We start from the raw sequence: 16,384 nt of genomic DNA on the forward strand, positions 1-16,384 counted from the left end.
TGTGTGAAGGGATCCAGAGGTGCAGGGTGCTGTGTAAAGAGGTCCAGAGGTGCAGGGTGCTGTGTGAAGGGATCCAGAGGTGCAGGGTGCTGTGTGAAGGGATCCAGAGGTGCAGGGTGCTGTGTGAAGGGGTCCAGAGGTGCAGGGTGCTGTGTAAAGGGATCCAGAGGTGCAGGGTGCTGTGTGAAGGGGTCCAGAGGTGCAGGGTGCTGTGTGAAGGGATCCAGAGGTGCAGGGTGCTGTGTGAAGGGGTCCAGAGGTGCAGGGCGCTGTGTAAAGGGATCCAGAGGTGCAGGGTGCTGTGTGAAGGGATCCAGAGGTGCAGGGTGCTGTGTGAAGGGGTCCAGAGGTGCAGGGCGCTGTGCAAAGGGATCCAGAGGTGCAGGGTGCTGTGTGAAGGGGTCCAGAGGTGCAGGGCGCTGTGTAAAGGGATCCAGAGGTGCAGGGTGCTGTGTGAAGAGGTCCAGAGGTGCAGGGTGCTGTGTGAAGGGATCCAGAGGTGCAGGGTGCTGTGTGAAAAGGTTCTGTATACAGTCTGTGTATAGAACACCTCCTGGTAACCATATTGCATTTTCAGAAAATTACAGCGGTTACAGTTTGAAAAGGAAAGTTAATTTTTAAAAACATTCAAGTACAATATGACTTGTGTCGCAATTGTATACGATATATAATTTTTTCTTTATTTGCCTCCCCCCCCCACAAAAGTGGAGTTACCTTTTAAAGCTCTGACAGGCTGCAGATGCACTGCTACATTCTATAGAGTTAGTTAATAACATGAGAGGATTGCAGAAAATCCCATAAACCCTTTTGGTCAAGTCATGGACATCAGGATTAGAGCTGTGAAGAGCAGTATGGTACAGTAGAATGTTTATTTATGTAGCTGAATGACCATTTTTTACATGTATTATTTAAAGTGTTGTACTATTTTATTCCCAGTATACAGTATGAACATGTCCTTTTTTTTGGGTTAGAGGGGTTAGTATTATGTAGTCATAATGTCTAGGTCTTACAAAGTACTGGGAATATGAGCTCACAAATGACATGCACGGAACCCATACTGAAATGTGAAGCAAACAATCCTAAGATCAGAAAGGCATTTCAAAAACAAGTGTACACATAAAAAAAAGGTTGTAATTGGGGTACACAACAACAAAAAATAGATACATTTTACATCAATGGTGATTGCCCTGTTAACTTGTTATTTTTATCAGAATGAAATGAAATGTTTCATTATACTGTTTGTATATACATTTATATATTATTTATATACATTATATATTTTTTTCTTATACTGTTGGATAAGTGTTTCAATATCCAATATGCTGAATGTGCTCACCTATTTTTCTCTTCTTCCTAGAACATTCATCTCTATATTCTCATATGTCTTTTAATATTCTATGCTGTATTTTACATGGCTTCCACTGTGTGTGCAGGATTTTTGAGGTAATAGCTATTATATTTCCTACAGTGAAATATATTGTATTTATATTGACATCTGAAAACTGGAACATTTCATTTGTGAAAAAAACGAGTGCTTCTGTTTTCTTGCTCCTTTTACCCAACAGCAAGGAGAACTCTTAACAGAAACACAGGCAGAAATAAAAAAAAGCTTACTTTTCTTAAAGTGTTATTATACCCAAAAGCAAATTATTAGCTGAAGCTTGCTTTCAATTTGTTAGTGTATTGCTAGTACATCTAATGCTCTCCTCCCAGATTGACAATGCTGTCCAAAAGAGCCCCCTGTGTTTCTTCATCCAGAGTGGGGGCACTCAAATGCAAGTGAGTTACTTGGCAGGTGAAAACAGAGGGGAAAAGCCTAAAAAACTAAAACAAATGCAGTCACCACATCTAATGATTGGTAAGCTACAATATATACAGTAAAACCTTGGGTTGCGAGCATAATTTGTTCCAGAAACATGCTTGTAATCCAAAGCACTTGTATATCAAAGCATTTTTTTACAGAGTATAAAAGAGAAGAGAGGCACCTCTAAGTGTAGCAATAAGTTGCTAAATGTTATACCTTCATTAAATGTAACCATATTGCTACACTTAGAGGCTCCTCTCTTCTTTCTTATACTCAGTTCTGACATGATGCTACTCTTATATCAAGACATTGCTTGTATATCAAGGCAAAAATTATTAAAACATTTTGCTTGTCTTTCAAAATGCTCTCAAACCAAGTTACTCTCAAACCAAGGTTTTACTGTATATTGGGTTAGTAATGCTTTAATCTGTATCAGGACATTCTGATGCTAAAACATACTTCAACCGCTAGATATATCTTCTAATTTCTATTAAGATGGCATACATTAGTAAGACCACTTTCACACTGGGGCGCTTTCAAACATTTTAGCGCTAAAAATAGCGCCTGTAAAGCGCCTCTCAAGCCACCCCAGTGTGGAAGCCTGAGTGCTTTCACACTGGGGCAGTGCGCTTGCAGGATGGGTTAAATAAGTCCTGCAAGCGGCATCTTTGGGGCGGTGCGGGAGCGGTGTATACACCACTCCCAAACCGCCCCTGCCCATTTAAATGAATGGGCAGCGCTGCCGAAGCACCTGCTAAGCACTTTGGCCGCACCGCAACAAGGGCACTATTAACCCTTTCTTCAGCCACTAGCAGGGGTTAAAAGTGCCCGCTAGCGGCCAAAAAGCGCCTCTATAACAGCAGTAAAGTGCAGCTAAAAACGCTAATGCCGGCACCGTCCCAGAGTGAAAGGGGTCTAACTTGTGCCATTTAGGAGTTTCCCTTATTATATATTTTATATTATTATAATACAATATTTATATAGAAACAACAGTTTGTGCAGAGCTTTACAAAGTGAAGGCAAACATTACAATTACAATACAATTCAACACAAGAGAAATCAAAGGGTCTTGCTCATTAGAGATTACAATCTAAGGCCCCTTTCACACAGGGTGGATCTGTTTTAATGGACTCTGCTATCTCAGCAGGGGCGGACCTGCCAGAGTCATGCTCACCTCTATGGGGAGATTGGATAAAACTGAACAGCATGTCCGTTCTTATCCTATCCCATCGGATCCGACCCGATGGACAGAAGTGAGTAAACATATCGGTATACGTCTGTTTTCACTGTATTTTGTCAGATCGGATGTCAGGCGGGTGTCCATAGAGGACAATGAGTGGCCCGATTGGGTCTGCATGAAAAACTGACAGGTGGACCGGTTCGGTCTGATCGTGTGAAAGGGGCCTAAGAGGGAGGGTCAAGTGATACAAAAGATAATTACTGTGGGGGATGAGCTGATGGACAAAGTAAAAATACAGGGGTTGATTTTCGAAAACTGGAGAGTGCAAAATTCAGCTCTGCATAGAAACCAATCAGCTTCCGGGTTTTGTTGTTAAAGCTTCCTTGATTAAGGCTTACCTGTTACATGGTTTTGGAGATATTTACAAAAGAGACGTGCGCCGTTGTCTACGGCGTATGCACACTTTAGAAACGATGATCGTGCCGTTTCTAAAGGAGGTCATGCAGTCACTGGTGGCTCCCGTGCGCATGCGCGGGAGTGACATCACTGCAGCTCCAGGCCAATCACAGTGCCAGAGCCGCGATACCTGGAAGTAACTCCGGGATGACATGTCAACGGCCGGTGCTGTGTCGGGCACCGTAGCGGGGGGCTTCGATCCCAGGTGAGTATTACATAATGAGCTAATATGTTATGCATGCTCATTATACATTTGTCTTGCAGGTGTTATTTATTTTATTTTTTTCAAAAGTGAGTCTACAACCACTTTAAAGTCTTCTGCTAAATATATACTTACTCTTTTTTTTCTAGGATAGAAAATTTTGACTGGGAAATACCATTCAGACATACAATTCTACCATCTATAAACAGTTCTGAATATCTTGGTGAGTACTGTATTGTTATTATAATGCCATAGTCAAGGTGTAATTCACAAAAAAACAACAAATAAGTCTACACAAACCTTCATTTGCAGCAAATTGGGTTGATCAATGGTGGATGTTTGTTGTAGGAAACCAATTTGCTGTCTTAGGTGAACCTCAGCTCTGTGGACTGGTAAAAGAATCCTCCTATACTCATTACCATGTGCATTTACAAAACCCCTTCACATAATGCACAGACTCCAATTACAGCGGATGTAGAGGTATACTGTATATTTAATAAAATATATCATTGTACTTTCCAGTGTATCTCATGAATACACATGCCCCTAAAGTGAACCAGTAATGCCGGGTACAGACGAGAGGATTGATCCGCGGATACGGTCCGCCGGACCGTATCCGCGGATAAATCCTCTCGAGGATTTCCGCGGATTTGGATCCGATGGAGTGTACTCACCATCGGATCGAAATCCGTGCCGAAATCCCATCGCGATGACGTGTCGCGCCGTCGCCGCAATGATGACGCGGCGACGTGCGCGACGCTGACATATAAGGATACCCACGCATGCGTCGAATCATTGCGACGCATGCGAGGGAGGGAATCGGACGGATCGATCCGGTGAGTCTGTACAGACTACCGGATCGATCCGCTGAAGCCGATTCCAGCGGATAGATTTCTTAGCATGCTAAGAAATTTTTATCTGCTGGAAATCGGTCGGGCTGAAAAAAATCCGCGGAAAAAGATCCGCTGGGATGTACACACCAGCGGATCTATCCGCTGGAACTGATCCGCAGATCAATTCCAGCGGATAGATCCTCTCGTGTGTACGGGGCCTAAGGCATTTAAACCTCTACTAAATCACAAAATACCAGGTGGATTCTCAAGAATCACACAGCAAGCCAAATCTTGGTGTCTGTTCCACTAAATCAGGGAAAGGGGTATTTTGTTCACATTTAATCTCTAGCATTCACAGATTACACTACTTAAAGCTGACCCTTAGCCTAGGTTCAGATCTAGTGCGATCTCAGACATCGCATGTGATTCATGCCCACACCGCAGGTGTCGATCACATGCGATGTCTGAGCAATGCGAGTTCAGCCATACAGTTTTATGGCTGAACTCGCATTGGATTTGCATAGAAAAAGGTGCAGGGACTTGTTTTTCTCTGCACTGGAAACGGAACGCATGGGCACTGCGATCTGTGAACCATTCTGGGGGTATCAATAACAATGCATTGACACCCACAGCGCAGAGGGCATTGTGAACTGCCTGTGGGAGAGAAGTGATGTGGGAACCAGCGCTGTAATCGCGTTGGTTCCTGCATGGCACTAGTCTGAACCTAGGCTGAAGGCCTGTATTAGGCCTGGGTCACACTAGTGCTATTTCAGATGCAATTTGAGTCTCACAGAATCACACAGAATTGCATGACAATGTAAATCACATTGTTTTCAATGGTGCCCATTCACATTATTGAAACACGGCACAAATCAATTTTGGAAAAGTATCCTGTATTACTTTAGTGCAATTCCAGCATAGTTTTGGCACCATACAATATGCAAACCACATCCAAAATGCAACTACATAATTGCACTGTAAATGAGATACAATTCGGATCACACTAGTAGGAACCTATCCTAAATTACTTTGCATGCCCTTATATATTTCTTTATTATCTTTATTCATATCTAGTATGAGTCATTTTATAACGTGCACTTGTGTTATACTGTTAATACACAAAATGCTTGGTTGTATAGGCTATGCTTCATTGCTTAATTAGAAAAGGGGTTGGGACTTTGAATGAGGCACATGAGAGGAACTGGATAAGAGGTTAAAACATTTATTAGACAAGTATACACAACATGGCATGTCCATTACAGTAAAAGTTACCATGTGGATGGTTTACTGTTATAATAACCATGGACCAGTGCTAAACATCTATAGAACAAGGTAAAAACATGACACTGTACAGTCTATGATATCATGAAGCAATATTGTTCCATATAAAGAACCATTGGAAAGGCACAAATACATTGTATGTCAAAAACATGTGCTTATGCCAGTGTTTCTCAACTCCAGTCCTCAAGGCGCCCCACCAGGTCATGTTTTCAGGCTTACCATTATTTTGCACAGGTGATTTGATCAGTTATTTCACTGCCTTAGTAATTACCACAGACATTTCATCTGAGGGAAATCCTGAAAACATGATCTGTTGGGGTGCCTTGAGGACTGGAGTTGAGAAACACTGGCTTATGCATCACTGAAAGCTTGACGTGTTTTGGTGATTGTTCCACCTCATCAAGAGAAGGTGCATACAACATATTTGTGAAGAAAATATATATATAAAACTAAAATAGTCTAATATTAGCCCCATTAACGGGGAAAAGAAAAGAGCAAAATAAGCCAGGAGGAAGGAAAATATCCATCCCCCTACTTACATGGAGGGTCAACATGTCTGTCCTGGGAGATGTGGTGGTAGGGACGCTGATGGTGCACCATAATGACTCCAAGTGTCTATTAAATAATGAATATGTGTGGCTGTAGAGAATTGAATGGTGGATAACCATAATTTGTCGACCCATAATGAATGGTGACTAGCCACACATATTCATTATTTTATAGACACTTGGAGTCATTATTGTGTACCATCAGCGACGACACCATGGGCGTCCTCATCTTTATGGGGAGCTGTGGGCTTTCTCTATCCCGGCACTCTGAGCCTCCATGTAAGTAGGGGATGGATATTTTCCCTCCTCCAGGCTTCTCTTGGTCTTTTCTTTTCCCCATTAGTGGGGCTAAAATATCAGTACAATATCTTTTCAAAACACATTGGCTCAAAAATACAATAGGTGGATAATAGAGCATGTACATGAATGTACAGATCAAAGAGACCATTAACCCGTAATGCAGAACTACCTACAGGTTATTACAATAGGTAAAATAAGGGTTAACGGTAGAGTAAAAGAAAAGACCAGCAAACAAAAAAACACAAAAGAGCGTACTTTGCAAGTTGTACAAAAAAATGTCAAAAGGATGAAACCTATCTTGTGCTTTTATGACTCTTACAAAATAAAAAGCGGACAAGCGTTTATCCAGACATAGTAGCTCAAAAACATGGATTTATATAGTAGGCATGTCAAGTGTATCAGTAAGGTTTAGCCACTAACCCCAAATCTTGTTAAATTTGGATGAACAGCCCCTGGATTCATATGTCAATTTATAAAGTGGTAAAAATTGAATAATTAGGTTTTTCTAGAATTTGAAAACAGGTAGGGTCAGTATGCATAGGTGTGCACAGCCTATTGCATAAGGGTGTGCACCCCAAAGCTCAAACTCACACGTGTCTGTATATATATATATATATATATATATATAGTTAGTATCAGTAGGGCAGAGATTGGTGTCAATAGTTTATTTTAATTATTTGATTATTTTTACTCTTTTACAATAAAACATTTTTATTATTATTTATTTACTTACTTTTTTTATTCTTTTTTACAATGTTTTTTTTAAAACATTTTTTTAGGAGCCCCATTTTTGGTGAAATATCAGGGATCCAAATAGACCCCTGATGTCTCATATTTGACACAGAGAAAGGGACTGAGGACAAAGATTCCCCAGTCTCTTTCTCTGCAGCAAAGCAGCAGGGGGTTAAAAAGTATAAGTGATGAGCGCACATTGAAAAATCTAAAAGTGAATAATAAATCAGTCAAAACTGATAACAATCCATTGAAAAACCTATATCAAAAGAAAACAGTGAACCAAAATCAATAGTGAACTATAACTCAAGTCCAAGAATAAGTGCAATTGAGTGCAGCAAACAATTTAAAACTATAACTATAACTCAAGTCCAAAAATGAATGAAATCGATGTGCAGCAAATATTAAAACTTCTGTCCATGGATGATCAATGTAGACAATCTAGATGAGTCTTCACAAAGATTGAGCTCACAGAGCGCTTACCTCCAGCCAGTAAGTAATGCGTGAAAACGAATTCCTCAAAGGCACCGAAATAGAGTCCAGGGGCGTCCTCTGCGAGTGGTGACAATCCGGGTACAGGTACAATGAAATCAGCTCACCAAGACGACCGTGAGTGTTAGCATGAGCAAGATAAAGAAATAAAAGCTCTCATAGTGAAATATGTCAAACACTCGAACGGTTTAATGAAGATAAAAACATGCTTACAACAAAACGAATAAAAAAACGCCAAACACAGGCACTTCCGGTTGGACGGTCAGGGTATCACGTCACTTCCGGTCACGTCTGAAAGCAGCAGGGGGAATCTGCACAGAACAGGGTGATTAGGGTGTGCCCAGGCACACCTGGCACACCCTGTGCGCATGCCTATGTCAGTATGCGTTCATTGAAGTACCAGCATTATTTTTTGCATAATGTAGTAGAATTCTTAAAAAGTGTTTCTGTGTGGTGGCAATGTCTAGGGCTTCAAAAATCCATAATATGCACCACTTAGGAAATTTTGGGGAGAACAAACGATAAGGCAATAAAGGCAGCAATTTGGCACCAGAAAGTTCAAATTCTATCACAGATCATGTGCAGAAAATTGCTGGTTTCTTTTTGCCATCTATGACAACTTGGTGCGTTCTTTTTGTGCATATAAAAGAGTTGAAAGGGCATATAATATATTCTGTAGAAAAATCTTAATTGAATGAACTTTTTGGTCAATATAGCAGTATCGAAATAGGGATGAAAATATTCAGTCCAATTTTCTGAGATGAGTGATATCAGTATATTTTTAATGGCTGTCGTCACTTGTATTTGTAGACATTTCTATCAAACTATCGTTATGAATTAACAGGTCGCAGATGATGCAGCACTGGAAAATATGACTAAAATGGCAATACAAAATTGTCCTGCTGCTTTCCTATTTTCCACTGCTGCATCATCTTCAGTCTATTCATTCTTGTAGTTATAGTAAGGGGACTGGCTCATAACAAAGACCTCATAACCAACTGTTCTAAGTCAACTAACTATAGTTCAAGGGCCCTTGCAGTGCATTATTATTACCATCAACAGAGGGCAGACAAGTTGCCCCATTATTTCGCCAGGACTGCGAATAGCTTGATTTTACCATGAACCTCTGTCTGACCTGAACCTAATCTCTATTGAAGAATAGTCATTCAGCGAATATTTATGTTTACTGCACCTAAAAATGTCTAAACCAGGGGTCTCCAAACTTTCTAGGCAAAGGGCCAGTTTACTGTCGTTCAGACTTTGGGAGAGCCGAATTGTGACCATTGTCCATTATGTAATAAAAAAAATAACATAACGCCGCCTGTGGATGGTAGGAGGAGGTACAGTGCCCCATCATTGGTATTAGTGAGAAGAATCATTTCCATTGTTGGTGTCAGTGGGAGGAATGGTGTCCCATCGTTGGTATTAGTTGGGGGAATAGTACCCCATTCTTGGTATCAGTGTGAGGAATAGTGCCCTATCATTGGTATTTGTGGGAGTAGTAGTGCCCCATTATTGGTATTAGTATGAGGAATAGTGCCCCCTCATTGGTATTGCACTAAGCCTTTTTTCACTCTGCAAATGTTGTATTTTTACTGAGCAAGTATATCTAAAGAAAATTCTTCCAGATGACCCTTTTTACAGTAGTAATTGTTGCCATATGAGTCTGTAGAAGTTATCGAAGTCTCCGAAATTTTCATCTTATTGCATCTTTAATATATCCACAGTGCAGGTGATTTCAGCGGAAGTAACATTTTTCTTCAGTGGCCTTCTGTTTGTGCCAGTTGTTGGTTCAATGGTGTGGGATTACTCAACCACAGTAAGCTTTCTTCACATCATTATTTGCTGCATTGGTAGGTAATCAACGCTATCATTTTCTTGCTGGATTGTCCTCAGAAATGTATTGATCATTGAAAAATAGTAACAGGAATTCCTAAATGTTCCAAAAATTTGAAATCCTCATTTAATTTCTTTCAATTTACCCCCTTTTCAAAAGATGATTCTTATTGTGTTTTTTTTTAATGTCACAATGTAGAGAATACAATTTCCTATCATCTGTGCCCAGTCTTGCCACACAGAGTTAATCCAGCGCTGAGCAATCCTCTTTTTATTGTTCAGTGAAATAAAACAGACTTCCAGATAAAGACCAAAGTCCTTGCTTGAGTGACAGGTTATTTACATATCTCGTGCACTAGCTTGCAGACATGCACAGCTTCTTGTCTATGTATATTCTGATGGCTGTTTACACTAAACTGTGGATCACCTCATATTTTGAAAACATTTAATCAAAACAACGGAAAGACAGCCAATCCTGGGAGAGCTGGAGGGGAGAGGAGAGGGGAGGGGCATGTGAATTGTGCACTTTACAGAAGCTGTGCATGTCTGCAAGCTAGTGCACAAGATATGTAAATGACCTGTCATTTAAGAAAGGACTTTGGTCTTTATCTGGAAGTCTGATTTATTTCACTGAACAATAAAAAGAGGATTGCTCAGCGCTGGATTAACTCTGTGTGGCAAGACTGGGCACATATAATAGGAAATCGTATTCTCTACATTGTGACATCAAAAAAAGATAAAAAAAATTGGGGTTTACATCCACTTTAAGTTGGTATTTCCGTATTGGTTTTGTCTAATATTGTGCACTTTTTAACCACTTCCGGACGGCCGCATGTACATATACGTTGGCAGAATGGCACGGACAGGCACATGTACGTACCTGTACGTGCTCTGCTTGACGTGGGTCGGGGGTCCGATCGGGACTATTCGGCTATTCGAGGGGGCGGCTATTCGTTTCTAGCCGCCCCCTCGCGATCGCTCCCCGGAGCTGAAGAACGGGGAGAGCCGTATGTAAACACGGCTTCCCCGTGCTTCACTGTGGCGGCTGCATCGATCGAGTGATCCCTTTTATAGGGAGACTCGATCGATGACGTCAGATCTACAGCCACACCCCTCTACAGTTGTAAACACACACTAGGTCAGTGTTTCTCAATTCCAGTCCTCAGCCCCCCCCAACAGGTCAGGTGTTCAGGATTTCCCTCAGATGAAAAGGCTGTGGTGATTACTAAGGCAGTGAAACTGATCAAATCACCTGTGCAAAATAATGGAAATCCTGAAAACCTGACCTGTTGGGGGGGCCTGAGGACTGGAATTGAGAAACACTGCACTAGGTGAACCCTAACTCCTACATTTAAATGCATTTTTTGCTGTGAAAATGACAATGGTCCCAAAAATGTGTCAAAATTGTCCGAAGTGTCCGCCATAATGTCGCAGTCACGAAAAAATCGCTGATCGCCGCCATTAGTAGTAAAAAAATAAAATAATAAAACTATCCCCTATTTTGTAAACGCTATAAATTTTGCGCAAACCAATCGATAAACGCTTATTGCTATTTTTTTTACCAAAAATAGGTAGAAGAATACGTATCGGCCTAAACTGAGGAAAAAAAAATGTTTTATATATGTTTTTGGGGGGATATTTATTATAGCAAAAAGTAAAAAATATTGAATTTTTTTCAAAATTGTCGCTTTATTTTTGTTTATAGCACAAAAAATTAAAACCGCAGAGGTGATCAAATACCACCAAAAGAAAGCTCCATTTGTGGGGAAAAAAGGACGCCAATTTTGTTTGGGAGCCACGTCGCACGATCGCGCAATTGTCTGTTAAAGCAACGCAGTGCCGAATTGTAAAAAACCCTTGGGTCATTTAGCAGCATATTGGTCCGGTCCTTAAGTGGTTAAAGAACAAAATGATTTTTTTTTTTTTTCCAAGTAATGTGTCCCACACTTGCCTTATCAAATATAAAGGACACTTTCTTGATATCCTGTAACTTGGAAGCAAGTTCTGGCAAATAATGATGAGCAAAACATGAATGGGTTAGATTCACGTTCAGGGAACTTATCATAAAAATTGCACATTGTTCTCAATGGGTTTGGTATTAAAAATGTTGAGAATTAGCGCCATCCATTAACAATTTTATTTTTTCTGCAAAAAATAAAATGATTAAAAAATAAAATAAAAAAATGGTGGACCAGCATCAGATGTTGTTGCTTACACAGACAAAAGGGTAGTCCTAATCGGCACCGTGGGGTCTAGTCACTTTGAATTACAAAAGTTGGAACCCACTACAATGCAATTCACAGTAATGTAGCACTGATGCCTCTAAACAGCATAGTGAATACAGTGGGGTACACTCCCCTGTCTGTAGTCCACTAAACGGCAAATCACTGTAATGTAACAGTGGAAATATACAGCAATGAATATAACACATACACATACGTTTGTACATTTTGCTGCAACTGCAACCCCGTGGCAAACCCAAACCTTATGCCTACTAGCAACTAATGTTTGTTGGTGTACTTGTAATAGTTAAATGTAAATCATAAATGCATGTGACTTTTCACACAGTGACAATAAAATTCCTGAGAAGAGTGAGAAGTGATATGTTCAAAACCAAGCATCCTCTGAATGCAACAAATCACATCTGAACAGCTAGGTTTTCCATAAATAGTTTTATTATTGCTGCTTACTATGTGTAGATCAAAGTTTATTCAATGCAAATTTTCAATGGCTTTTAGGTTGATGTGAAAATATGTTACAACTGTTTTTATCTCTCACATCTGTAGTTACACAAGAATTTCCAGGGATGTGGCAATGGTGGTCGCAAATAGGTAATTTTAGTATTTTTTTCACATCTTCTGGTTATGGGCATATTTCACTGTTTGCATTTAAAAACCTTTCAATCATACAGTATATCCGTCCTCCATTCATAGATAGTGTTTCATTGTGCTGATATATTTTTCAACAAAACTTAAGGCCCGTACAAACGATCTGACTTTTTGACAACAAACCTCTGACGGACCTGTTTCTGCAAACAATCCGGCCGTGTGTGCGCTCCATGGGACAAACTTTTTTGCTTTTTCATCGGACAAATGTTCGCTGTGTGAACAGACAAACTTTCCGGCAACAATTGTCCTACGTCGGATAATCTGATCGTGTGTACACAAGTCCATCGGATTAAAGTCCAAACATGCATGCTCAGAACCAATGCTAAAGATCAGACAACAACAGCAGAGGTTGCCCAAAGGGTGGTGGTAAAGAGCAGAAAAATCATGTAGTGTGTCTATTACGTCACTACGTTCGTGTTTGTTGGCTGAAAAATTCCTACCGTGTGTATGCATACCAAGTTCACTGACAACGCCCTTCGGAGCAAAATCCATGGAAAAGTCAGTTGGAAGTCTGATCGTGTGTATAAGGCTTAAAACTATCTGAATTTAACCTGGTATCAGCCTTTTGCAATCTACTATACAGCAGAGCTTAAAGTTGTTGTAAACCTCAGTCATAGAATCGGAGCAAAGCACCGACTGTATATCCGTAGTGTTTACTTGTCTCTCTTCATAGCTCGAAGTGTAATTTCTCTCTGGTGCTTTGTTCCTCTGTTATCAGCATGAGTCACTTCTGACAAGTTTTCCTGACACATGAGATAAATTTGTGTGAAGAGGGAAGGGCGGGGGCAGAGTTTAGAACAAAGCTTGTCTATAAAGAACACAGTTTTTCTTCAGTGTGAAAGGGGGGGGGGTGTTCCTTTCCTCCAACCAGCTCTCATTCACTGTTACTGTATCCCCCATCTGCCCACTTCTTTGTGCTCCTGACAGATGAAGAAAGATTGTAACACTTTTCTGCCCTTTTAAAGGGATGTAGGGAAGAGAAGACAGCAGATAACATGTAGAATGATGTGTTTCATCTGAGGCTGTTCACTTCACTGGGTATATGTGAGGGTTTAGAGGAAGAAATAAGCCCGAAGGCTAACGCTACGCTAGAAACTGATGTATATTAATATAATCACAATTGAAATGAAAAAGAGCTGCCAGCATCAAAAAAGTCCAGTACACAAACTTAAACCAAGATATATATGCAAAAGTGGATGCAGCGCTAAATTAATTTTTAAAATTATTTGTAAATTTTTAAAAAAAATATATAAAAAATACCAAAGTGGAAAAGAAAAGTGAAAAAAGAAAACTAAGGCAAAGTCCCATCACAAATAAAAGTCCATAGGTGTCTATGTAATAATATCCATCCAGGCAAATAAGGATAAATTGCAGTAAGAAAATTGTGACAAAATCTTCACACAGATCGACACCCAAGGTGATTGAATAATCTGGTTACCAGATAGCGATGACCGCCTCAGCAGTCTCGCCCAGCATAGGAATATAATGGTCTCCCTGGGACCTTGGTAGTGTCTGGAACTTCCAGCTAATAATTCATGGTGCTCAAAAACATAAAAGGAAAAACTACCATGGTGTAGTATATCAATAAAAGTCGGTTTAATAAAGGAATAAGTTTGCACTTACAGGAAAGAATTCATCAGACGACAAATCAATAAAACATGTAATGCAAAAGCCGCAGTGTCTCCATTAGCTTCACTCTACTTCCTTTCTCATACTCCAATCTACCGTCTTGGAAAGAAAAACGTTATGACGTCACCGTCAGAGGCCCCACCCAAGCCTCTGATGGTGACGTCATTACAATTTTCTTTCCAAGACTTCCAACAGCCAGTTCTTCTCACTGCTGCAGGTGTTGCCAACGTCATTATTTTTACTGGCAGCTAGTAAAAAAAATGCACTTTTCTCCTGCCAGTAAATACCAGTGACAGGAAAAGGTTGCAACTAAAAAATATGGAGCCAGCCGAGATGACCTGAGTACTTGCTACAATGTGTTTTCTGGCGGCGCCGGTGCCTGAGTTGGTTGTGTGATGTCATGGTACAAGGAAGCTGAGCGGAGCAGCTGGAGCCTCGTGTGCAGGCCTGCAGGACGGGAGCAAGACAAGCCGGGAGCAGGACTGTGAGGCCCCGTACACACGGCCGAGGAACTCGACGTGCCAAACACGTCGAGTTCCTCGTCGAGTTCAGGGATGAAGCCGCCGAGGAGCTCGGCGGGCCGCCTTCTCCCATAGAACAACGAGAAAATAGAGAACATGTTCTCTATTTTCTCGACGAGTTCCTCGGCGGCTCCATCGGGCCAAAAGTGTACAGACGACAGAGTTTCTCGGCAGAATCCGGGTTTGACCGAGTTTCTCGGTGAATTCTGCCGAGAAACTCTGTCGTGTGTACGAGGCCTCAGTGCTGTTTGGACTGGTGTGGACTAAAGGGACTGCCTGGTGTGGAGAGAGACTGTCACTGTCACTCAGGAAGGGACATGTCATGTCGGTGAGGTGTTATCATCATCTGTGCTTCTGCACACTGCTGTCAGTGTATCAGTTAGAGTCAATTTCATGTGTGTGTACCTGCCCATTCTAAGGCCCCTTTCACACTGGGGCGGGAGCCGCGGTGGCGGTATAGCGCCGCTAAAAATAGCGGCGCTATACTGTCAGATTTGCTGCGGGATTCGGCCGCTAGCGGTGCGGTATTAACCCCCGCTAGCGGCCGATAAAGGGTTAATAACGCCCGCAATGCGCCTCTGCAGAGGCGCATTGCGGGCAGTATTGCCACGGTTTCCCATTGTTTTAAATGGGAAGGAGCTGTGAAGGAGCCGTATACATACCGCTCCTCTCACCGCTCCAAAGATGCTGCTTGCAGGAGATTTTTTTATCGCTGTCCCGCCTGAAAAACCCCTCAGTGTGAAAGGGGGCTAAGGCTTGGTACACACTAACAGTTTTTTTCGTGCAACCGGTCGGAACAGCTTTAATAACCATCCAACATTAGTACAGCTTTAATAACCATCCAGCATTAGTACAGCTATCTCCCCCACTGAGCTGTTGTGTTCTAACAGGGGGAAGGACACTCCGATCAGCACCAATCCGGAGTCAGACGGCTGCTGGTTTTCGAGCATGCTCGTCCGACAGCTCTTGGCCAAACAGCCAGCTTCTGAAAGACAGACCAACATATACACAAACCAAATGTCAAACCTGTTTTTAAACTGACCAACGTCTCCCGACAAACACAAAATATGTTTTTTGCCTTAAGGTGGATGTAAACCTGATTCATGAAATTTGAGCTGGGCACATATATCTGCAATGTTTTCTTATTTCTCTCCACTGTCCCATGGCTTTCTCCTGTTCTGTTCTTCTGTTATCAGCATTATAACTTCTGACAAGATGCCGCTGATTGGCTCTCCTCCCCTCACACTCTGTCTATTTACATATCAATGCCAGTTATTTACATATAAACACAGGGGGCCAGATTCACAAAGGTTAGCGGATCTTTAGATCCGTGTAACCTATGTGTTTTAAGATCCGCCCTCGCAAGTTTGTGAGGAAAGTGTCAAATTCACAACACACTTACCTCCAAACTTGCGACGGCGGATCCTAACTCCCCCAGCGGAATTCTAATTCCGCGGCTGGGGGAGTGTACTATTTAAATCAGGCGCGCTCCCGCGCCGATTTAAATACGCATGCGCCGTCCGGGGAATTTCCCGGCGTGCATTGCTCCCACTGACGTCGCTAGGACGTCAGTGGTTTCGATGCGTACGCAAACTACGTAGTTCCGTATTCGAGAACGACTTACGGAAACTACGTAAAAAAAATACAAATCGACGCGGGAACGACGGCCATACTTAACAATA

General features: G+C 41.5%; 1 protein-coding gene across 2 annotated transcripts in view; it reads left to right on the forward strand.

Moving 5' to 3' along the window:
- The first annotated feature begins 1,304 nt into the window (after positions 1-1,304).
- Positions 1,305-16,384, forward strand: part of LOC120926942 (transmembrane protein 244-like) — a 28,122-nt gene continuing 13,042 nt past the window's right edge. The window contains exons 1-4 of one of the 2 annotated variants that reach the window (XM_040337275.1): positions 1,307-1,443; positions 3,792-3,865; positions 9,556-9,681; positions 12,451-12,495. In XM_040337275.1, coding sequence (XP_040193209.1) covers positions 1,412-1,443; positions 3,792-3,865; positions 9,556-9,681; positions 12,451-12,495 — 277 coding nt within the window. In that variant the 5' untranslated portion in view covers positions 1,307-1,411. Of the gene's footprint in view, positions 1,444-3,791; positions 3,866-9,555; positions 9,682-12,450; positions 12,496-16,384 lie in introns of both variants that reach the window. The other variant, XM_040337277.1, reaches the window with a different exon arrangement.

Source organism: Rana temporaria, chromosome 2, assembly GCF_905171775.1.
Source record: "Rana temporaria chromosome 2, aRanTem1.1, whole genome shotgun sequence".
In the NCBI taxonomy this organism is placed as follows: Eukaryota; Metazoa; Chordata; class Amphibia; order Anura; family Ranidae; genus Rana; species Rana temporaria.